The sequence below is a fragment of the Phalacrocorax aristotelis genome, chromosome 4 (assembly GCF_949628215.1).
Source record: "Phalacrocorax aristotelis chromosome 4, bGulAri2.1, whole genome shotgun sequence".
Classification (NCBI taxonomy): domain Eukaryota; kingdom Metazoa; phylum Chordata; class Aves; order Suliformes; family Phalacrocoracidae; genus Phalacrocorax; species Phalacrocorax aristotelis.
In genome coordinates this window covers 52781652-52805503 of record NC_134279.1, presented here as the reverse complement: position 1 = coordinate 52805503, position 23852 = coordinate 52781652, and the positions used below count along the sequence as shown (strand labels likewise).

The following is a 23852-nucleotide window of genomic DNA, read 5'->3' as shown; positions in this document are numbered from 1 at the left end:
CTCTCTGTAAAGCTTGTAGTTTGAGAGCTGATCCTTTGCAAAAAGGAAGCTCTATGATGTCATGAAGACCGACATCAATTCCTTATTTGCCTTCTGCCTCAACCTGTAAACTTTTGTTTCCTTGTTTTTCACTCTCTTTCCTCCTGTCTTTGTTTTCCTTCCTTTTCTTTTCATTTTTTCTTACCTTTGGAGAAAAGTCACAAGTAACTTTTGAAGGCATAATTAGTGACCTCTGTGACCCTATGGTAAAACCCTTTACCTGATTCACTACTAAAGTGCTTATCTAAGGGTAAGAATTTCAGACAGACCAGGGAGAGAGAAATTTCCACATGAGAGATGATAAGGGATGAAAAGAGAGCCTAGAAAGTAACGGAATAAATGGATGGGAAGACAGGAGGAGGCGTGATTAGCCAGTCTCACATGCCTGCCACTACATAATTTCAAATGTTCCAAATGGAGCCTGGTATTCTGCAGACAAGCTTGTAATTAAGTACAGTGTTGCAATGCACATGGACAAGAGGTCTTAATTAACGTTTTGTGGGTAGCCTTCTAGCTTTCCCAACCTTTGGCCACTTAATTAAATTAAAGGACGTAAATCCTTTTTAATATAGAAAAAATTGATCTCGATGAGGTCTTTTAATTGTTTAGAGAGGAAGGCTTGTTAAGGACTGCAATTTATTATGTAACTGTAGATACATAGTACTTCAAAGGAAAAAGTATTCTATTTTTACTCTGCTTAAATTTGTATACTGTGCTGAGACGTTAATACCTGTAGTTTTTTTCCTAGAGTGCATTAAGCAACATGACTAACATTTAATTCAGATTCATCAGAAGCAGAAAGTCTGCCAGAGAATCTATAGGACCAGTAGATAATCATGGTTTTGAAGAGCGTCCAGAAAAAATTAGGTTGTAAGGGGAAAGGCTGCGTGAATTCACCACGGGAGAGTTTTAAGAGAGTCTACATCAGAATCTTTTTCAAGGAAGGTTAAATTTGAGGCAATTGTTTCAAACTGAAGAGCTTTTACAAGTCAATAATTATGTCAACAAATAATATGGACCGGATGGTATTCACACTTGAGGAATTTTTAGGAAACTCAGGTACGAAGTAACTGCAGGTGCTGAGCTATGAACCGTTATGTGTAGCCTTTTTGCTGAAAACAGCTTGGTACCCAAAGGCAGAATGAGGCAAATATGATGACACCTTGCAGAAAAGATCTCTGAGAGAACCTGGGAACTAGGGACCCTGATTTTTTGGCACCAGTCAATTTAGCTGACACTACATTACAGAATTAAATTAGCAGACGTATGTGGAAGTAAGGAATAACAGGGACAAGTCAACGCAATGTTTGTAAAGGGCAGCCATGTCTTATAGATCAGTCAAAGCTCTTTGAAGGAGTTAAGAGGGATAATTATGATTTAGCCAGCAGCCCTGCCTGTTGAATGCCTTGACAATAAAGACCAAGAGCTTCATTGTTACTCCATGACTTTGGTATATTTAATAGAATATTAGGTTCATGTCTTCAGTGTAGTTTTTCTAGTCTTCCTGTGTCACTGTTGGTTTTTTCTTTTTTGTTTTTAGTTCAGGTGGGATTGTCAAAATAAGGGGAATGCATGTTCCTGAGTAATTTTGGCAGTTTTGAAAATCCCATCAATACACAGTCATGTTCCCACTATTTCCCCATAATCCTGTCTCCAGGTACCTTCAAAGCTGATTTGAGCAAAAGGCTACCCGTAAATGTAAATAGTTCAGTACCTTCAGTACTTTGTGCTGTGTCGAGTTCCCTGCCTGTCATACTGGCTTGTATTGTTTCATTGCATTCTTCTCTATCTGTAAACTGTTATACATAATTTATAAGGTCTTGGGACAAGACTATCTCTTTAGCTTGTGTTTATAGTGCTAATAGTATCGAGGTCTTGGCGCATGGCTGGGGTTCTGTGTACTTGTGTAATAAACACCTATAAATATGTGAAAGTAGAGAAACAATTTGCCATTTTTAGACTGCTTTAACAGGAATTGGGGCTGGAAGGTAGCGGGGGGGAATTACACACCCTCCACGCTCCCGGGATGGGCAGCCTTGCAGGCAGCACCTAGTCGCAAAGGTTAGCTTTGAGCTTAACCTTTAAATGAGCAAGGGCTAATCCTCCTTGGCCGCTTTTCTCACCAGCAGAGACAGCACGGCTCCCATCAACCTCCGTTTAGGGGAGCTCGGGGACCCTGCTGCTCCCCCCTCCCCCAGCGCGCATACACCCCCTTTGACGGAGCATCCCATCATCTCCATCAGCACCACCCTCCTCATCTTCTCGCAGAAGACGCCCAAAGGATGAGACAAGACCGCAAGGAGAAGAGTTAACAGGGGAATTGATAACCCGGCCCTTTTTTCCCCGCCTCCTCCTCCTGCCTGAGGGGAAAAGGGGGGGGATCGGGACCCGCCGACCGGGGGGTGGCCCCGGGCGAGGAAGCGAGGGGAGGGCGAGGGGAGCCCTCCCCTCGCCTCCTCGCCCGGGGCCACCCCCGCGGCCCGGCCCGGCCAAGCACCGCCTCCGCGGCGGGATGCAGCCGCCGCCTCCCCGCGGGTGCAGGTAAGGAGCGGGGCGGAGGGGAGAGGGGTGGAAGGTGGCCGGGCTATGAAGGGGGGGGAGGGATGCAGAGGGCATCCCCCCTCCTCCTTCCGCCCCAGGTTGGCCTTGGGGGGGGGGGGGGAGGGGGAGGGGAGAGGAGGGAAGAAACCCTAAAACCACCCCCCAAAAAAGCGGCGCTGAGAGCTGGCCTCGGTGGATTTTTTGCAAATTGAGATGATCCTCTTAAAAACGCTGCACGCCGAGCCGGGAGTCGCCCCTGGGGCGCTGACCCACCCCGGGACGGAAGGATTTCTAGATTTAACTAATTTTTTTACCCACCCGCCCCCCTCCCCATCTCAACTGAGCGGAGCCGCGGCTTGCAGACCTGGGAAGTGGCGCGGATGCTGGCGCTGAATTTGGCGTAGCAGTTAGGAAGGGTAGCTTTTAAGAGGCGTGGGGGGAATTTGCAGCAGAAATCATAAGTTTCTCTGTGGTCGCCTGATTAATTAAAAATGAAGTACATGCTGTGTGTTGCCAAAGAGTCCTAAGCAATGATCTGGAGCAATCCTAAGCCATACTAGTTAATATTTTTTTTCCTTCCTTAGAAAATTCGAAATACCTAAGTATTGCCTTTGTAAATCCATATAGAGCCCTCAGCGTTGCAGAGTGTTCACTGCTTAATGAATATTTGTAACGGGATTTTCATTCCCACTGAATGTCAGTGGGAGCAGCCAGAGCTCAGGGAGTCAGGTCACCCGCTCCTTTTCTTTTGCAAAGAAGGAGCGGAATTACTTCAGCAGCACTGCTGTGTTGATGTAGTGCACAGGATGACATTCCCTGCTGATATAGTTGTTCAGGTGAAGTGTGCTTCTAGAGTTTATGATTTTGAGCATGCAACTCGAGAAACAGATAAGAAAAACATGCAGCAGTCTCTCCATGAGCAATAGAAAAGGTCCTCTCAGGATTTTTTAATACCCCATAATGGGCCCCAGGGGCGTTGGGTTTCATTTCTGTAATTTGTTGTCAGTCTAGTATATCAATACATTTATTTCAGTTATATATGCTACTTATAGAGCATCTTTTTGAACCAGTGCATTTTTATTTATTGTTTTCCTTCTCTCATTGTGTTTTTGTAATGGATTGCATGCTGACGTATTTCAGTGGTGCTGCTATTGTTTAACTTACGGAGATGTGCATCTTGGGCGAATTAGATACGTGTAGGTAACTGTGGCTGCGCATTTTAATATTACCCCTGGCACGGAGATCTTCAAAGGCATAAAACATTTTCAGACATACATGTAATGCTAAACTGAACTTGGTGAGAAGCAAAAATACAAGTAATTTCTTCACTTTCTACATTTTCTAAGGTAAATGATCACTAATCCATAATTTATGTTATAAATAATCCATAATCCATAAATTATAAAGCCAATTCAGAGTTTGAAATCAGCCCTGCATCAAGGAAGAGATGATACAGACTTCCCATGCAAGCACTCAGATGTGCAGGTATTCTGCCATCCATTCTGGGTGGATGAAGCAGAATATGGGACGGCACAACCAGCGTAAGGCTCTGCTCTGCAAAAGGTTATGTGCAAATTCCTGCCTTTAGTTATTATTAATAGGCTACCTGAGGCCAGTAAAATGATTTACAGTGCATAAGGTTAAGTAGTAGTACCAGGATCTTTGTAGTACCAGGATCTACACGGGCATGTTTATAGGTAATAATAGATATGGAATAATCCTGTGTGGCAGAAAACCATGGCTTAAGGGCTGCACAGCTCTTTAATTTGTAAAGATTAAAGAGATTGAAAAAATACTTTGGAATTTTATACATATATGAAGCAATTTTTAAATAGTTTTTAAATAGGTTTAATTTTAATAGGTTTTAAGTGAAAAATGAATTCTTGTTTGAAAGTGCTTACAGTAAAGACACTGGTTCTTCAAAAGTTATATATGTACCTTCAAAAATAGAGATAGAAATATCAGCTGAACTACTGGGAGAAAGGAAGTCTGACTATTGAAAAATAAAATAAATATTTGTGTCATAGCCAGGTTTTATGTAATTGATTAAAACTCATGTGAGACAGAGTCCTGCCTGATTTTTTTTTTCTCAGAAAAGTTTAGACTTAACACAGTTGGATCAAAGGCACTATATATTTTGGTTTGTGTTTTGCTGTTGAAAAAAGTATTCCATTTTGAAGAAAACTTTACATTCAGATCTACATGTAATCATTTCAGAAAAATTAATTACTTGTCGACCAAAGAAAAAATTTCTATTGGTGCTCCAGATACTGATTTTTGTAGATCTCAACTGTTGTTCCCCAAAACACAATAATTTCCTGGAAAATATTGATTTTAAGAAAAAAATACATCTAAAAAGGCCACAGTATTAAAATATTTTCCAAATGGAGAACTTCAGTGGTATTTCTATGAAATTTCAGCTCCCTCAGGGAGCTTTTACTTTCCATGCTGAATAGGAAAAATTGCATTGTGTAAAAAGCCTTTCTTTGCCTTAAAATAGAGGGCTTAGAAAGATCAAGTTATGTAAAAAGGTATCGCTCATGCTATAAACCGTTTACAGTGAAACAATCCTTCAGTGAATCTCTGCTGATTTATGGAAATGAAGGATCTTTTCTAGGGATTTTGACTACAGGGGTGCTGAGCCTTCACACTGCTCAGTCTGCTACAGCTACGACTGGAAGAACCTCTGTCTGTGGCAGTGGCCAGACATTTCATGGAGCGTTACACCTCGACCTTTTAGTAACAACATAATGCAATTTTTCTGTGTCTATGTCTAACTCTGAATCCTGGTAGGATTGCTGTTGTATCTTCAAATGCTTTTGTCAGCTGCGTAAGCCCTCAATTGCTATTAGATAGTACCCAGGATAAGTTCTTGTCTTTGAGCACTAACCTCAATGACATATAAGACACCTTTTATTTTTCAAGAAAGCAAATATAAATACATTACTTTCTATCACTAACAATTACAAAAAAATAAAAGCTAATCAGACAGATTTTTTTTGAGTTTTGTAGGATAATAAAAATGTGATACTGTCTTTGCTCTCATTCTGATGGTCATTTGCTGAGGATAACTTAATACCTAATAGTGTCTGCCACCAGACCTGGTCTTCTTTTAAAACTGTATTTGGACAGCGTACTGAACACTGACTACATTTGTATACTGAAAACGAATATGAATATTTTAAGATAGGAAATTGTATGTTCGCTTATAATAAACATGCGATAATCAAGTGTAGTTTATAAAAAGTATCAAGATAATCCACTTACTACTTCTCTAATTACTGTAATTGAATGTGCAATATTTTATATTTAATCTTGAGGTCAAAGGTAACCACTGACAGCCTTAATTTGGGATCCTATTTGACAATGTGCTGCTTATCTTTCTGTCACTAAGATATTAAGTTTCAGCAGAAGAGATATTTTCAAGTAATTGAATGTCTTAAGTCAGTTTGTAAATTGTTTTAATTGGGAAGGCTTTGTATATAGCACCAAGTACAATGTAAGTACCAACTGTGATGAGCTCTACGGGCAGGAAAAAAAGGAGAATTATACTGCATAAATTAAAACTAATCCATCTGGAAGTAGTACTCTAAATGCAGACCCAGACCATGAGGAAACAGAAGGAATTTAGAAAGCTATAATTCCAGAACTGTAGGATGACATTAAGAAACCAAATATTCCTGTGAGTACAGTTTGGCACGAAGAATGCAGACATATGGAGAGGATACAGAGAATGACAACAATACTTGTAGAAGACCACCCAGATTGATTCATCAGGGAGGATGAAAAGTACTAAATGTTTAATGGTTGGTTAACTGCTGGTAAATAAGGGAGAGAAGGCAAGATAACTGTTTACAAGTATTTGAAAGATAGAGTGACCAAGGAGGGAAAATAGCTACATTTAAAGCTTATGAGTAGCGTAGCATGGCCAGGGTCTTTGGGCTAATGATATAGGCCTCTTAGGACACAAACCAACCTGCTGAAACTCAGGAGGAAATTAGCTTAATATCTGTACTAATTTAGCTGTAGAAACAATCCCTGTGTTAAAGAGTAATAAACACTGTGAAGCAGCCTTTCGTTTTTGTTTTTCTACAGCAGGTCACTGCTTGTAACTTGAAGAATTGAAGTTTTGTACCTCATAGACACATAGAGTCACAAGGCTAGATGTCGGGGCATCATCTCCCTCCCCTGAAGGTGCATCAATTACTTCAGTGTATTTCCTGGCAGGTGCTTAACTAGTTTATGCTTTTAAGACCCCATTGATGGAGGCTCCATGACCTACCTGGGCCAGAATAATTTCCAGTGCTTTTCTGTCCTTCTTGTTTTTAAAATGCCTCACCTGTATCTTTCTTGCTGTAATTTAAGCCCACCATCTTTTTTCTACCCTTCACTTTGGAAAAGAGCTTATACCCTCCCACTTTGCAACAGCCCTCTTGTATGAGAAGATGGCTCTCATCCTGAGAGGACAAGATCCATCCAAGAAACTTAACACCTTTCCCAGAGGTTTACTTGATTTCTGATCTATTAGGGATTTACAATGATCTCCAATCATTGTTTTTCTCTTCTGTAATATTTCCACTGGGTCTACATGGCCCTTGCTTGAAAATAGGCATAATACTCAAACTGATATATCAGCAGTGCCAAATGTAGTACAAGGGCTGTTTTATGTAACTTGCAAGTATTTGCCCTATTTCTGTGTGCTGGTATTAGTTTTTTTGCAACAGTATGTTGCAAAAAACACCATAACGCCATAGCATATATGGTGCTAAATCTGTGAAATGTTATAGCGCCCAGATCCACTTCTGTACAACTGCTGCCAGTCATTCCATCCTGCCTCCCTCAGCCTTTATTTGTGCTGTTGGTTATTCTTTTCTTAATAAAATGCCTTGCTTTTGTCTTTTTCAATCTGTCAAAGCACTTGAATTCTAATACCATGATCCAGTGTGTTGGAACCCTTATCAGTTTGGTCCATCTGCAGATATAATGCAACTTTCTGATCCATCATGCAAAGAAATCACTGAGAAGCATCCAAAACAGACTCCTGAACAAAATTCTCTTATCCTTCCAGTGTGACAGTGAATTGTTGATAGCCACACTCTAAATATTCCCTTCAAAATGGTACCAACTTCTACTGCAATTTCATCTAAACCAACTGTCCCTAATTTGTTTATGAGAATATCAAGAGACTGGGGACTGTACCTATTGCCCACAGTTTCTCAAAACTAATTTCTGTTGGCTCTGGGACTGGCTAATCTGAGGTTGGTGCAATCAGTTCCTTAAGTACTGTTTAACAGACTAGTTGTTTTGAAAACCCTGACCTTATTTAAAATGCCTTTTCTTTCCCATTCCATCCTAGTTTCTTTTCCCTTTATGTATTGGCTGCCTGGTGGCAATTAAGATGTATAGTGAAGAAGAAGAAGAAAAAACCTAAACACCTTGGTCTTTTTAGCACCACTTATTATTGGAGTTTTCCCCCCACTTAGTTGACCAAATTTTTCCTGGTCCTCCCTTCTCTTCTAACACCTGTACAGAGTGTTTCTGTACAGGATCTGGAGACACACATCAGTGCACATGTAGCACCAGGGATTTCTTACAGTGTGGGACCCCAGCAGGAAGGGACCCTCGTTGCTGGGAGCTTATTTATGAGTTTTTATGTGATAGTAAAGATGAACAGACAAAGGCACTGGGCAGCTTGTGCACGAGTATGCTCCTTTCAGTGTTTTTTAATGGCAAAGGGTCTGTGTTTGTGCATTGTCATCTTAGCAGAATGTTACCTATTTACAGGATGGAGTTTATGTACTTAGTGAAATAAGTCTGTTTACAGTGCAACCTTTCAGCCACATAGACTATGACCCTAAATGCAAAACAGCAGGGGGAATATTAAATGATTAACTGATCCAAGAATAGGATGTGCAGTGGATAGTACTAGGTTTTGTCTGAACTGGAAAATAAAGCTAACAAAATGAATGTGATGGTGAATGGTTGTCATTTTGAGTGAATAGAGCTTGCACCATAAACTTATTTAGTCCAAGATCTTGAAAGAACAACCTCAGTGCTTTCAATCTTTCATTAGGGCAAGGTTCTCTTTATTTTTTAGTAAGAAAAATATGATAGTGTCTTTATTTCAATTAATGAAATTACTTTAAAATGCTAGGTTTGCAATGAGCATTTCAAATAACAGTGATTCTTGTCAAATTTGTCTGGCTCTTTGTTTTTCACTTCACAATTTCCCAAATTTACTGGAGGAAGGGTTCTGAATCAGGACTTCAGCTCCGTAAGGTTTTAGATATGCTGCACAGAGTTCATCTTGCTCTGATTTCAGGCTGTGAATTTTCATGGGATTATAAGAGTTCATGCGTGAGTGAAATTAATTACCAGAGTTGTTAGCCTTATATAAGCAAATAATCTCATCTTGCTAAACTTTCATTGCAGCTAGTTTAACTATTCACAGCAGGTTTCCTATTATTTTGTTTCATTATCCTTTATTTACTAATAAAGCTGTTTTAGATAATGATTTGTATCTGGAAGCAATTTAGTATGTCATAATGCTCCTGTTCGTGGCCTTCATTAATGAAATGAGAAAGCACTGTCAATCAGTATGGAGGTGTTACTATGATTTATAAATTCAGTCCCACGGGTAAGCAGAGTTCTGATAAAGAAATGTTAGGTCTGTTTTTGAGAAAGGCTGCAGTGAGGTTTTACAGTTGGAGATTAATTGGATTTTTGTATTTGCTTGGAAAAAAAGACTATGGCTTATAGGTGACCATTAGGGCTGTAGACTTAGCTTTCCATGGCTACTTATGTTGGGTGAAAAGACTGGTAAGTCTGAGGCAAGCTGGAAGTAACCTGAGAGCATTGCTCACTGTATAGGTAGTTGTCCCTGATCTGTAGATGAAGGGAGAGAATGCAAATTGGACTACCTCCCTTTTTACCTCGCTGTCCGTATCAGCAACAGCTGCACGTGTTATTGCTGGAGAGCAGGGTATTGTGGGACGTAGACCTGACCCTTATGGTTATACTGTTCTATTTAAGGCCAGTGGTTAATTAGGTTATTGCATCCATAGCTGGAGTTGCGTACTTAACCAAAAGTTATGATGCTGTAGTAACACAGAGAGACACAACTGTGCTGAATTTCCTAGATCTTTGGAGTTCTCCTAATCCAAAATGGGATTGAGTATTCCCACCAGTGCATGAAGTGGGTAACTAAGAGGAGCCCTCATTAATAGGCTGAAATCTTGCATACCTGGCTCCCAAACTGAGTTGTGTGATTTCCTGCTGCTCATCACAGCATTAGAGAAAAGGGGCAGTTGCAGGAGAGAAGACAAAAGGAAAGCCTGTGGCTCAAATTAATCAAGAGCAATTGATGTGAAGACAGATAGGCGCAATGCAGGATTTGATGACTACTATGACAGTCACAGGTGCATCCAAGAGGACATTGACAAAAAGTTTTGAATGTGTTCTGGGTGTTGTGACTGGCCTGGAAACAGAGGCAAGGAGGAACTGAACATGGGCCAGGTCAACACTTCATAGTATTATCCATCAAATTAAAATAGTGGTGGTGATATAGCATATGCTAAGGTAGATGGAAGAACGTGAAAATCTTAGGTGGATAGGAGGGTTAACCTGAGGAGGATGAGGAGGGCTGCAAGGGATTCAGAAGAACTGCAGGAATGTGTGGGAAGCTTTGGGTAGGCTGGAGTAGAGGCAGAGTTTTTGGACTGAACGCCTGCACTTCAGTGTTAGGGCACCCCTTGCATCTGGGAGCCAGCAACTGTTTTGTCCATTTGAGGATAAAGTATTTAATTCAGTTAGCCAAAATTGTAAGTCAGACCCTTTCAAAAACAACCAAACAAAAAGTGTGTGGAAAAAAAACTCAAATAAAAATAATCCTGACTTTTTAAAATGTTGGAAACTGGGATTATTAATTTTTGGTTGTTGTAATTTTGAGTTAACATGTTTAAATGTATTTATTACTTCAGCAGTGATAGAAAATGTCCAAGCAACATGGCTTTCCTGGAAGCAGTATCCTTGAAAAGTTAATTATCTAAAAGGTTTCAAAATGTTAATGGAAAAGAATAAATTAGATTACCTTGGAGTCAGGGAACTTTTAGTGAGATGTGTAGCTATGAAGATATATGATATCATATGTTTTACAATTCCTTCTACCTCCTGTAAAGCTGTAATATTTTAGTTTATTTTTTGTTTTGCTTTTTTTAAAATTTTATTTTTACAAAGAAGGAAAGCAGCAATGTAGGAGAGAGTCAATGGACTATAACCTATTTACTTTCAGTTTGTTCGTATACCAGTTAGATGTGATGGACTGGTGATCCATTTCCCTGGAAGTTTGACAGAAATGACACTACAGCTTTCATCCAGTTTTCTCACTTGACAGGTCAGCTGCAAAAAGGGCCTATTGTAGTCTCCTGAATGAACCTCCATGACCAGGAAGCACTGAAAGGGAGGAGAAACCCGCTCTTCATTTGTTATCCAAACTGTTTGTTTGGAGGAGTCTTACATTTCTTAAGCTGCGTCCAGGTTTTGGGGACTTGTCAAGACTTGCTGCAGAGTGCCTGAACAGCTGGGTGCCAATTTACTGCACACTCCCTGCTCTGCACCGAATCTCTGCATGAACCCTTTGACGGGAGCACAAGCTACCGCACCAGAAAAGAAGAATTGAGCATGGGGAAAGTGTGTCCATAATTACCACCCTCTGTTCTTCTTTTCCTCTTTACTGGCTTATCGGACATCTTCCAAGTAACTTAAATGAGAACTGGAGCAGATGCTGAAGCAGTGGGTTTTCTGGGCATCTTGGACTTTCATTACCCCCTTTGCTAAACAGACGTTGCAATTATCCTGGAAGTTACAGTCCAGAAGTTGGGTGAACTGAACATTTTCTACAATTTATGTGCAACAGAGACACTGTCTGCTACTTTCAAGGCAAAAAAGTTGTAATGGTTATTTTGCTTATAAAGGGAAATAGAGGTATTGAGTTTGGCTTGTAAAGTTATATATTTCTAAGCTTCTGATGTTTTCAGTGACACTAGACTTGTGTGAAACTGGTATGGCTGCAGGCCAGGTCAGACTCCACAGGTTTCTTGCCTTTTGTAAACATTGAAATGAAGAGGTTTATTGCTAGGACATTTCCCTGCTGTGCTGCAAAATAAACCAGGTAGTGTTATGGATCTTGACTGGGAAGTCAAATTGGCAAGTCCAATTTCATCATGTGACTTAATTTTCTAGAAAACGTAAACAATCTGCAGGAAATTATAATGGAAATTATAATGAAAAGGTAAATAAAATAATTTGTATTTTAGTAGACTACTGTTGTTCTAAGATTATAACAGAATTATTATCATGACAATGTTTATTAAGTGTATCTAAAAATAATAACCTCTAATTCAGTGTTGTAATACATGAGTCTCTAGCATGTCCTATATAGCAGAAGACTCAATATCAGTCCCAGTGAATAAGAAAGTTAAAGGAAAAACTGAATTGTCTTGTGATTCAGCAGGAAACTAAACGAAATTTCAGCCTACATTGGAATTCTGTAAAGACATTTTAGGAAAGGTATAACGTAACATTGTATCAATGGGAAAATTCTTACAGTCTTCTCAGTCAAGTCCAAGCTGGCTTTTGTGTTTAAAATATTCAAATTAACCTTCAGTTCAGACAGCTACTTCTGTAGGTGACATAGACTGGAATTTCTGTAGCATTTGGAATTCAGTATGAATGACTGAAAAACATTCTCCTTTTTTTTCTTTTTTTAAGAATTGCAAAGATTAAACAAAGAGCTTCAAGTGGAAAGATAAAAACACTTGGAAACACCGAACCACATAGTAACCAAGCATGAAATATAAACTAGAGCAAGGAGCATATCAGATGGCAAAAGAAAGTAAATGATTGTTAGTCTTTGGAATTTCTACTTGTAAACAGAGGATTTCTAGGCAGTTGAACAACAAAATAGGGTATGTTTTGAGGCAGAGAAGAAAGATAGCGGCAGACATGAAACACCCAATTCATTTTATTTAAGGGTCAAATAAGAAAAAAAGAATGGGCTTTTGACTCTAAGGAATAATTATTTGAAATTGCTGCAACTAACCCATCCTATTTGACAACATAACTTGAAATGGCATTCTGAGAAAAGTTCTGACTGAGTAACTTCTGGCACATGTAATACGATTTCAAATCTATGTTTCAATACTGTCTACTTCTGTTGTTCGGTCTGCCATAGTTGTCCACATTTCAATTTGACAGTGAAAATGTGCCTACTAAGAATTTATGATACTGTTACTGAATTTTTTTTTTTCAACTACTAAAAGGTGAGATAATGCATCATTAAAAGAAAATTGTGGATCATGCCAGAAAAAAAAAGTAAGGATTGTGAAAACTTTGAACGTAAATGTTTTGAAGAATATTCATAGATACTACAGTCAGAATAGACTGACGATTGTGACAATTTGGCCTGACTTCATACATAGCAGACTATGTAAAACCAGTGAAATGGATCAAGTCTTACATACTGTGCCTGTAGGCACTCACACACACTTAACTTGAAGTACATTAACCTTTTTTTTTTTCAGTCACTGGGATTAACTCCCATTTTCTAAATTAAAAAGATTGTGTTATAGGACAGGTGTTTTGAAGAGCTCACATTTTTTGTTATTATATGCAATATTTTATTTTAAATCTTTTCTCATAATAACGTCTTTCAACAGTAAAAGTGACAGAAAGAAACATTTTTTATTATGATTCAAAAATGTATATTATTTGAAAATCAAGAAAAGCAAAAGAACTTGTGTGTTTAAAGTCTTTGCTTCTGACATTTTCAAATGCAGCCAGGGGAGTCACTTTTATAATCTCATGATAATTTCTTGGAAGAAGTTTGGAAACCGGCTTTAATCTTTGCTGAGTACTTAGACAATTAAATAAGTTCTGTTTTAATAATGGGAAAGAGTATTTCCTGAATAAACAGGTGGTTTGAATTAGTTTGAAGGATCCCTTAATGCTTCGAAAAATACTCTCATCAGCCTCCATCAGATATTAAAGTCTGACCTGGTTGGTGCTGGGATGAGTGGAAATCTTAAGGAAGATGTAAGAGTCTGTGTAAAGGGATTCAGTGTCTGCATCCACATGTGTTTTGGATTGGCTTAGGAATAGTTTTAAAAGTCTAAGAAGATACCACTTTTCAGATGAAGCATTAAACTCAAATACATGACTAAGAAATGAAGATAGCAGAGTGGGAGCCAGGAAATCCTGGTTTTGTTGCTGAAAAATATCAACCAACTCATCACTTCTAGAGGGTAAATAAACCACAAATAATTTATGCATGATTTAGGGGCTTTGGTTTCAGGGTCCAGGCTATATTTCAAATAACGTACTAATAGTTTGCCTACATACTCACCTTAGTTACAACTGGAAAATTTCCTGTTCTTAATCATTCTGCACTCCTGCTGAGTAAGGCTTCGTTTTGCACCAGATAAGCTTTTACTACATCGGTGAACTTATTTAGGAATGTGCATATTATTGAACAGGCTCATGCAGTTATATAGTGCTCCTCAGGCAAGGTGATACGTTCAGATTTTTTCTTGACTTTCATGAAATAAATTCAGGTCCTTTGAGTAAAGACCATTTTATAAGTATGATGGCTGTTAGAGGGTCATAATGATTTTATGAGTGTAAACTTAAAAGGTCCTGAATTATGCATGTCTATAAAATGTAAAGTCTATGCTACAACAGTTTGTTTTATGTCGTACATAATCTTTCATTATGATTTCAGGATGGAACATGAGGCTACCCAGCTAGAAAAGCAGCATGTGCATAGTGTGTATGAAAATACAGCTGCCTACTTTAGTGATCTGCAGAGCAAAGCATGGCCTCGTGTTCGAAACTTTCTGCTGGAGCAAAAGCCTGGCAGTCTCATTGCTGACATAGGTAAGCCATTCGTTGGAGTGGTGTGAAAGATTGTCTGTAGACTTTATTAGCTTATATGTTAATCGTATCTACCCTTCAGAGCAATTGTTTTGAAAACTCATTTAAATTTGCTTTAAAGATTGTTTTAAAATTGTTGTTAAACTCATATTAGATGCCGTATACCATGTGGTTTATTTCCATGACAGTGTATGAGGTAACGAGTAAATACAATTTTTGCCTTATTTTGATTGACCTAAGCCTGAATCTACCAGTTTCCACACAGATCTATTGGTCCATCATTCCCCTGGTGGCCTGTTTAAAAACTGGGGTTAATCGCTCAATTATGTAATATTTCAGTTTCTTTAGATCTCTTGCCTTATGTACTGCTGGTCTGCAATTTAATGCTTTTCATTTTTCCTAAAACTCTTCCTGTCAAGGCTTTAACATAAGAGAAATCTGATGTGGTCACTGCTTAAAAAAAAAGTTATGATCTGAAGATCTCCCTATGATCCTTAACACAGACACCAAAACCTCATTTTCCTGCTTGGCCTTCTCTTCCCTACATGTTCAGTTTATGTCTTGATTTTCTGTTGCATCTCCAGACTTTTTTAGGAGTTCCCAGATCCTGGTGTGTTTGCTTTGTGTTTGTGTTATGACTTCAGTGCTATATAGCACATCATTGCAAACAAATGCTCCTTTGCACTGTTGCATTTTCCTCACTGTTTAAAATAATAAAATGCTTTTATGCAGCAAAGTGTAATAAATGTACAGAATAAATTATGCACCTGCCTCATCGTATCAGAGAAAACCATTCTTTGAAGATGTTGTAGGCCATAATCAAAAGATAATATATAATTTTCCTGCTGTTGTTGAGCAGTATCCCCAAAACACTCGATTGCTGTTATTTTGAATATGTATCTTCTTTTATATGTCTGCACCATTTTCAGTAATAAACTCAGGAAATATCCTATGGCATGCACTCATTCAATAGCCAGCTTAACATGATATTTCCCTGACAAATTTTTTGGTCAGCTCAATAGAAGTCATTTGAAGCTTAGCTGAAGATCTTTGAGGCTATATCAGCAGGCATCACAGTGGCTGCTGAAAACTTACGATCAACCTGTTACAGTTTCAGCTGAAATAATTTAAATGCGTGTGATACACCTGGAGAGAAAGTAGATGCTTACAGTTGCCAGTAAGAATATTCCCATCAAGGCACACAAGGTACCCCCTTTTGTGAGGTTTAATAAGACCTACAGGAATATGGCTATTGCTTTTATTTTGGTATGTATTTTGGGAGGAGAGTTGCCTAGTGGCACCAAAATTTCCAAAATGAGGTGTTCAACTGAAAATTTCCTTTTCTGTTTAATACCACCTTTTATTAAAATATTTTTGTTTGCTAGCTTTACATGAAGCGTGGTAATGGTAGCAGAATAAAATATAATTTTGTCTAATTGCCTTATAATTGTTCTTTCATCAAAATAAATTACAATAGCACAGCCATTGTTAACAGCTTCGTGAAGGAATCAACCTCCTGATGACACATTTAAAAATGAATCTCCTGCAAATGTAGATTTTTAGAGGACTGAGAGCATTGTCACTATTTAGCTTCATTCCAGAGAGGACCCTATACTTCCAAAAACTAAGTGATTAAAAATCACTCTACCAAAAGCCATGTATTAAGCAACTGAGTCTTCTAAATTAATGTGTGTTTGACTAAATGTGTTCCTTCTGCAAACACAGTAACCAATAATACTTTATTCTAATCTCAAAGCTTATGCTTTCTAATATGCAGAGCTTCATTTTTTGTTGCATATATTCCTTGAACTGCATTAACAATATTAATCTTTTCCATTTCTCTCAAGTGTTACTTCAAAGCATAGTGCTTGCTTTTCGCTTTAGAAATATGCTCTTTTTTCACCACTGAAGTGTTGTGCTGTTCTCCAACAGTTCCTGTGCTGTCCCTCTAGATAATGGTGCCCATTAACATCAACAAGAGCAGCAGTGCTGCAAGAAGCAGTGATGTTTCTAAAGATAACTCCAGGCCTTTAAATTGAATTACCAATGCTGAGATGGTTCTCTCTGCCAAGCTGCTGCCCCGTTGCTTGGCTGTCAACTTTCAGAAATTATTCTTTGCTACTGACCCATAACTGCAGTGAATGTTTCCTAATCTAATTTTGAAAAGTGTCTGTTATGCATACGGTATTGAAGAATACCCTGAAAGATTTCAATTTAGTACAGCACAGTCCTTGAGTAGACATGCTTTTAGGTGGAAGATATTCTGGAACAGTTCATTACTTTTACATGCATTATAATGCATTGACACGAAGACAGAAAGAGGATGTGCCTGTGACATGGCAGGAATTTTTATGATCCACGGTTATTTTCAAGTCTGTATCTGAAGTTAAAATTCTCCTCTCTGACTTGTGTCAGTGACAGTTGTGGTTTAGGACTTCTTGGAGAGAAATGGGGTGCACTGGAGAGGTATTGCGTGGGATTTAGCAAAGACTGGGGAAGTACTTGGAAGAGAGATCTATTGCAGGTCACGAAAAAGACAAAACACACTGGCTTCGGGAAAACCCCTGAACAGAAAGAGGTTGGAAGCTGGAAGGGTATTGAGGAAAAGGTCACAATACTTACCCTGTTCTTACTCTTTCCTGGGTGACCATTTATGCTCATTGTTTGAAACAGGATACTGGCTACATAAAGGCTGAGTATGAAGCAGCATAGTTGGAATTTTGCTCTAAGACATGCAGTAGAGGCTGCAGGGGATGACTCCTTCCTCCTCCCACCTGCATTTACCCTTCTTCCCCAAAGAAATACACCTACCTGCTATTACACAGGACAGTGTAATGAGTATTTTTGTTGGTGATGTTGGTACTGTTACATGCCTAACAGTGTGAACCTGTAATTTCAAACAGTCCAAATGAACCCTGCAGCAGTTAGGCTAGTAGAAACAAGCTCTCATTTTGTTTTCCAGGAAACCTTACAATGAGGAAAACCTCCCCATTATTTTCACTGCTTTGGGAGGGATAACAAGTGTTTGGAACATACTACTTCTGATCTAGTACTTTTTTCTTTAGGTTGTGGAACTGGAAAATATCTCAGTGTCAACAGTCAGGTGTATAATCTCGGCTGTGATTACTGTGCACCATTGGTAGAGATTGCAAGGAAGAAAGATGATGAAGTTCTGGTATGTGACAACCTTAACCTTCCCTTTAGGGACCAGTGCTTCAATGCAGTCATTTCCATTGGAGGTAAGACAACATACATGCATTCTGGCCCACACCAAATGCAAATTTTTTTGGATCCTTTTCTTTCCAAGTGTCTTCATTTCAGTTAAATTTGTTTTGCAATAGTTCTCTTAGAAACACAGCAGGTATTACTGAAATGAATGTAATAAATTTGAAAAAAATAAATAGTTCCATTGCACAGAGGCGCTGTTGACCAGGAAATTATGTGGATCATTTGTTTGTTTATATGTGGTCTTGTTCACCCTGTGGAGAAAATATTTCCTTCCAGCATGCATTTTAAACAAGTTAAAGCTAATATAAACATGGCTGCTCACAGTTTAAACAGATTAGGTGGTCAAGATAAACTCTTGGTTCCTCCTTAGGATCTGTTTTGACCAGCAAATGCATTGAAATGAAAACTTGCTTTCTCTGTAGTAGAACTTGATTCATGTTAACTATTGTGCGTTATGAATACAAATTTCTCTTAGAATAGTCATTAAATAAGAACTTAGAGCCATACAAGTGCCTGTTGTCTTAAATGAGCAAAGCACCTCAGCATCTTAACTCCTCTGACTTCTCCTTTTGAAAATATTACTAACAATTTGAGAAGTATAAACTGGAAAAGGGTAGATGAGGAATAGTTAGAGTACCCAGCCACAATCTACACTTTTAGCTCTACTCTTGCTTGAACTTCTTTCAGGCTGTTCCACTGTATCAGCAAATAGAGAAAGCATGATAATTACTATTGGTAGCAACCAACAAACTACTTGAACTATGATAGAAATGTATTTTAAAATGTATTTTAAAATGTATTTTTCACATATGCAAGGTAAAAGAAAGGGTGAATAATACTCAAGCAGTATCTATATTACTTTGCTTTCATGTTGGCTAGGTAACCAGCGAGCCCTATCTACATTTCAGGTCTCGTAGCATAATTTCAGTGCTATCAGATCAGCTGACTTTGAAGGATAGCATACCAACCTAATGTTTAAATGAATTATAGGCCTGACAAGATTAAAAGTTCACGTGGTACTTCTGTACATTTAACAATAATGGATTTTAATCCTTCTTGAATAGACACATGGTATGCTTGTGTCCATCTAATTCTAAATAAAGTGTTTTACATCCCATTCCAGAGAACAGCAAGTATTTATGTACATAGTCAAATACTCCTCTTGGCTTTGCTAATATAATCCCATTTATAGGATTTATATTTCTGCAGAACCACCACAGCGATTATGTAATTTTAACCATGAACAGTATTGAAACCATTAAATTAATTGCTTAGATAGAGCTTGCACAGATTCAGTTGGTTGATTGGTGCTTCTTTCTGGTGAACTAAGCTCACATGCTCACACTGTCTCTGTCAGTTTTGATATTATTTTGCAGGAGGTTCTGTGGTGGTATATGGCCTAACTCCAGGATGAGAAAAAATATTGGTTCCTTTCTCCCCATCTTGTTAAAGAAATTGAAATAGTTTGGCTTTTTTTATTCTTGCAAAGTTTGAGAAAATATTGACAAGAGATAGGAGTACCTGGAAATAAACACTGACCATATAGACTGGGGAACTCCACAGAGTTTGGTATCTCGTATTCTCAGCTGTTTATGAAGGCCGAATTTATCAACTTCCAAGAATGCTTTTCTTGGCTAGTGGTAAAAAAGCTCTATTTTTCCCCCTTGGTAATTTAATCATTGTCTTGAATAAGGACGGGGCTAGTTGGACACACTTTTCATAACTGCAGTGTTGAAATAAGACTCTTTCTACAAGTAGAATTGGCTAATGTCAAGCAGCATACAAAAAGAAAATCTGATTTTTCTGAAGGTATGGAGATGTCTTCAGCTAAGAGCATATACTATTATTATATGTTGTTATATGGGTAGATTGAATGTTTTGCATGAAGAAGTGACTGGCTCCAAGTCCACTTGAAACAAATTATGGAATCAGTCCTCTTTACGCCATTGATTTGAATGAAATCTAGTACTGATGATATATAGATCAACATGACCAACATGATCAATCTCAGGACAAGTTAATGGTTTTGAGAGTTTAGAAAGAAAATAGCTGACTTAGCTATTCTCTGGCTGTTAAAATTTGTCCCTTCAGGTGAACAGGAAGATAGAAACAGTGTGGAAATCTTGAAACATAGCTTCATTTTGCGTTGCAGTGAAATTTGAAAAAGTGGAAATTATCCTGGAAAGAAAATACAAATATAGTGATCATTAGTTTTATTTTGAATTTTACTTGTCATTTTTTAAAAGCATAACATAATGTAACAAAAAAAATCATCATCCTCAGACACGCAACGTAGACTGAGATACTTCTCATTTTTTTCCTCCAAAACAATGCTTAAAGGCAATACCTTTCTACAAAATCAAAGCAGTGGAAAGTATTCCTGTCTAAATTTTCTCACTAGCTCTTTTGAAAGTGCACTGATATAAAAATACAGAGTATTTTTTCACTGATAGTACATTTTGCTGTGTTTGTTACATGGTGAAAAGATTTTCTGTTTTCAGTAAGAACTGTCCTAAAAACTAAAGTAAAACTTAATATTACCTAACCCACCTAAAGTCCAAGCATTTAGGTGAAAGCTAGTCATGCTACAGTCTTTTATGGGTGATGTAGAGAAACAGAAATGTCCAGCTTGTATACCTGACTTTTCCAGAATCCCTATTTTGAGGTGAGATGAATTTCCTTCTTCGCGATTTTCCTATTTTTATCTCTTGAACATAAATGTAAAAGAGATCATTCTGGGGTAAACTTGCACTGTGGTACCAACAAATTCAGCAGTGTTGCCTGACTTGAAGTGAGTGATATCTGGGACATGGTAACTAAAATTGCTAAACACATAGAACAGGTTAAAGGTTAAAATGATATGTCCTTACTAATATTCAATACATAATGCCTTTCCTTTTTCGCAGTGATCCATCATTTTTCAACTAAACAAAGAAGAATCAAAGCAATAAAGGAAATGGCGAGGGTACTGATTCCCGGAGGCCAGATGATGATTTATGTTTGGGCTATGGAACAAAAGAATCGTCGCTTTGAGAAACAAGATGTATTTGTTCCTTGGAACAAGGCCTTGTGCTCACAGCATTTTTCAGAATCAAATCAATCTGGAGATAAGGGTGAGTTTGTGCATGCTGGAAAAAGCCAAGACATACACCCTGCACAGCTCGTCATCTCTGATTGCAGCTACCAAACCAATCTGCAGCCAGAAACTGATTCAAAACATTCCCACAATACAGACCATTGCTTTTCCAGAGCCTGCTGCATGAAAATTTCTGAAGAAGAAAACAGGTTTTACAGTGCTCTAGGAAGATCTCTCCGCTCCTGGTTTTTCTCCAGATCCCTTGATGAATCAGCCCTTAGAAAGCAAACTGACAAAATGAAGCCTCTGAAGAACGAAGGAGAATGGGCGAACAGTACCGTACCCATCCAGCATTCGCGACACTGCAGTTTGGATTTAGGTCACCATGGGGCGCTGTTAAAAGAACAAAGTTTAGACGACGATGATGTGTTCGTGGAAAGCCTGCCTCTCAAAAAACCAGAGTGGTCACCAGCCACAGATGCACTGAAGGATTTAAGTTTAAATGGAGGACACCAGAGTGTAGCTCAGAGCAAGAGCGAAGAAGCTTCATTTATAAATGGCCCAGTGGAAGACAGGGACCACAGCTGCAGCTGTAATACAGATGGTGCTGGTAAGTCTAATGCCAGCAAGTTTTTCAAAAGAACTTCAACAACTGACTCCACTGACTCTGCATTGGATTCAGCAGTGTCTGTTGGGGACCAAACTGATGCCACGTTGGATACAAAAGCCTTCATGCGTTATTATCATGTTTTTCGGGAAGGGGAACTGTGCTCTCTGGTAGAAGAGAATGTGCCTGAGCTTCAGATACTTTCTTCCTGCTATGACCATGGAAACTGGTGTGTTATTGCAGAGAAAAGAGGAACATAGCTGTAAAAAGAACAAAGCAGAATGCAGTGACTGAGGATTTTAAGCCGCTCCGTGTGTTCCAGTGATTGTGCAGTGTGACATGGAATTTGTATCTCATGTAGCAGTGTACCATTCATTCCTGAGTTATTATCTCTCTGCCTATTTAACTATCTAATGCAAGGTCTGTATATAGGAATGTAAGTGGTAAACAATATTTATGTTTTGTTAAACTTTTATGAAATCAGAACTGGAGAGTTTTTTATTGCTTTTAGCAAATAACTGTGTTTTTAAATATACTTTTCTATTGAAAAATAAAACCTTTTTATAAGAGCAAGGATCAGGGCATCTTTTATGAGAAACATCCTCTCAGTAGAAAGTTTAGGCTTTGTTCTTCAAACGCTGACAATGTGACACATTACTCCCTGAAGTCCTATAAATAGAGACATAGGCACATTTAAAGACGTACTTGACTGCATACTGCTAGAGTGCATGCTGCAGAACTGGGAGCAGGCATGGTCCCAGTGCTACTTAGTTTGGAGTAGAGTTGTTAATGAGTAAAATCTATGTACAAAAGAAGCTCTGCATATTCTGTCATTTGAGGCTTGTATTTAGGAGTGAAGGACAGAGCAGATTTTTAGCAGTATTTTTGAAAAGAATTTAATCTGTGTCTCAGGTGCAGGTCAAGTTTTATATGTTAGCTTTCGCAAATACTTTATCTTAATTTCCTTTGCGGTAGTTTTTAATTAACTATGTGTATATAGAAGTCAGAGGGATTCATGAGAGTATCAGTATTATTTAAATGTTACAAAATATCAAATATTTGAGGCACTTACATCTTTTTGATAAGTCTGGAAAGCTAAGATAAAACTAATAAAATTCCAGTGCATATCTGGTCAGCTGTCATATTTGCTCTCCTCATTCGCTGACATGAGAATATATATTAAATATTGCAGATAGGAAAAGGATACAAGTCCAGTTTGTATATAAAATACAAATTCCTGTCTTCTGCAGTTTAAAGGGTATGACAGGTTTAAAGGGTACGACATCATAGGAGTAACTAAAACATGGTGGGACAACTCAAATGACTGGGGGCGGTTACAGGCTCTCCCGTAAGGACAGGCAGGGTAGAAGAGGTGGAGGAGTCGCACTCCACATTAAGGAAAACCTTGAATGTATCGAAGTCAACTATGGTGATTGCGACTGGTCTATCGAATGCCTCTGGGTTAAAGTCAAAGGGATCATCTCCAAGCAGGACCTCAAAGTGGGCATCTGCTATCGACCTCCTAACCACACTGACGAAGCCGATGAAGCAATATTTGGGGCTCTAAAGCAAGCTTCTGGCCAACAGAACCTGGTCCTGATGGGTGACTTCAACTACCCAGACATCTGCTGGAAGGACAATACGGCAGCTCACATGTCATCCACCAAGTTCCTGGAATGTGTAGAGGACTGTTTACTCATACAAATGTTAGATGTGCCAACCAGGAATGAGGCACTGCTGGACTTGCTGTTCACAGACTGAGAAAGCCGGCTTTGTAATATCTCGGTTAGTGACAGCCTTGGCTGCAGTGACCACAACATTGTGGAGTTCAGGATCCTGCTGAGTGTGCTGAAGGTCACCTCTAAGACAAGGGTTCTGGATTTTAGAAGAGCAAACTTCAGTGCACTCAAGGCTTAGTTAGGAGGGATTCGATGGGAAGCTTCCATGGAAGACAAAGGAGCTAGTGAGTGCTGGGAGTTCTTCAAGAACTCTCTATTGGAAACACAAAACCAGTTTATCCCCTATAAAGGAAAAGGAAGTAAGCAGAGCAAGAGACACCCTTGGCTCAACCATGACCTCCTGGGTCTACTCAAATACAAAAGGGAAACATACCAGAGATGGAGAAGTGGAGGATTATCTGTCAAGAGCTACAAGGGCATTGCCAGAGCGTGCAGAGATGTAGTTAGAAAAGCAAAAGCCCCACTTGAATTTTCAATTGAAATTGAAACCAACAATGCAGAAAAGGCAGAGGTCCTCAACACTTTCTTCACCTCTGTCTTTACCAACACTGTCAGTTCCCAGGCTTTGGGAACGAAATTGCCGGTTGATCCAAACACCAACGACCCATCAGTGAAGGAAGAGTTAGTATATGAATTACTACAGGAGCTTGACCCCCACAAATCAATGGGCCCTGACGCCATCCACCCGAGGGTG

At 38.7% G+C, this 23852-nt stretch overlaps 1 protein-coding gene across 1 annotated transcript; it reads left to right on the top strand.

Moving 5' to 3' along the window:
• Nucleotides 1–2512: 2512 nt before the first annotated feature.
• On the top strand, nt 2513–23623 carry TRMT9B (tRNA methyltransferase 9B (putative)). Its single transcript, XM_075091417.1, has 4 exons — nt 2513–2580; nt 14357–14511; nt 17574–17747; nt 20643–23623. Exons 1-4 carry the CDS (start codon nt 2552–2554, stop codon nt 21677–21679), a joined length of 1395 nt encoding a protein of 464 aa, XP_074947518.1. The 5' UTR covers nt 2513–2551; the 3' UTR covers nt 21680–23623.
• Nucleotides 23624–23852: the final 229 nt, after the last annotated feature.

Coding starts and splice junctions, on each gene's coding strand:
- TRMT9B (XM_075091417.1), top strand. CDS start 2,552: ATGCAGCCGCCGCCTCCCCGCGGGTGCAG. Junction 14,512..17,573: donor CAGTCTCATTGCTGACATAG/GTAAGCCATTCG, acceptor TTTTTTCTTTAG/GTTGTGGAACTGGAAAATAT. Junction 17,748..20,642: donor TGCAGTCATTTCCATTGGAG/GTAAGACAACAT, acceptor CCTTTTTCGCAG/TGATCCATCATTTTTCAACT.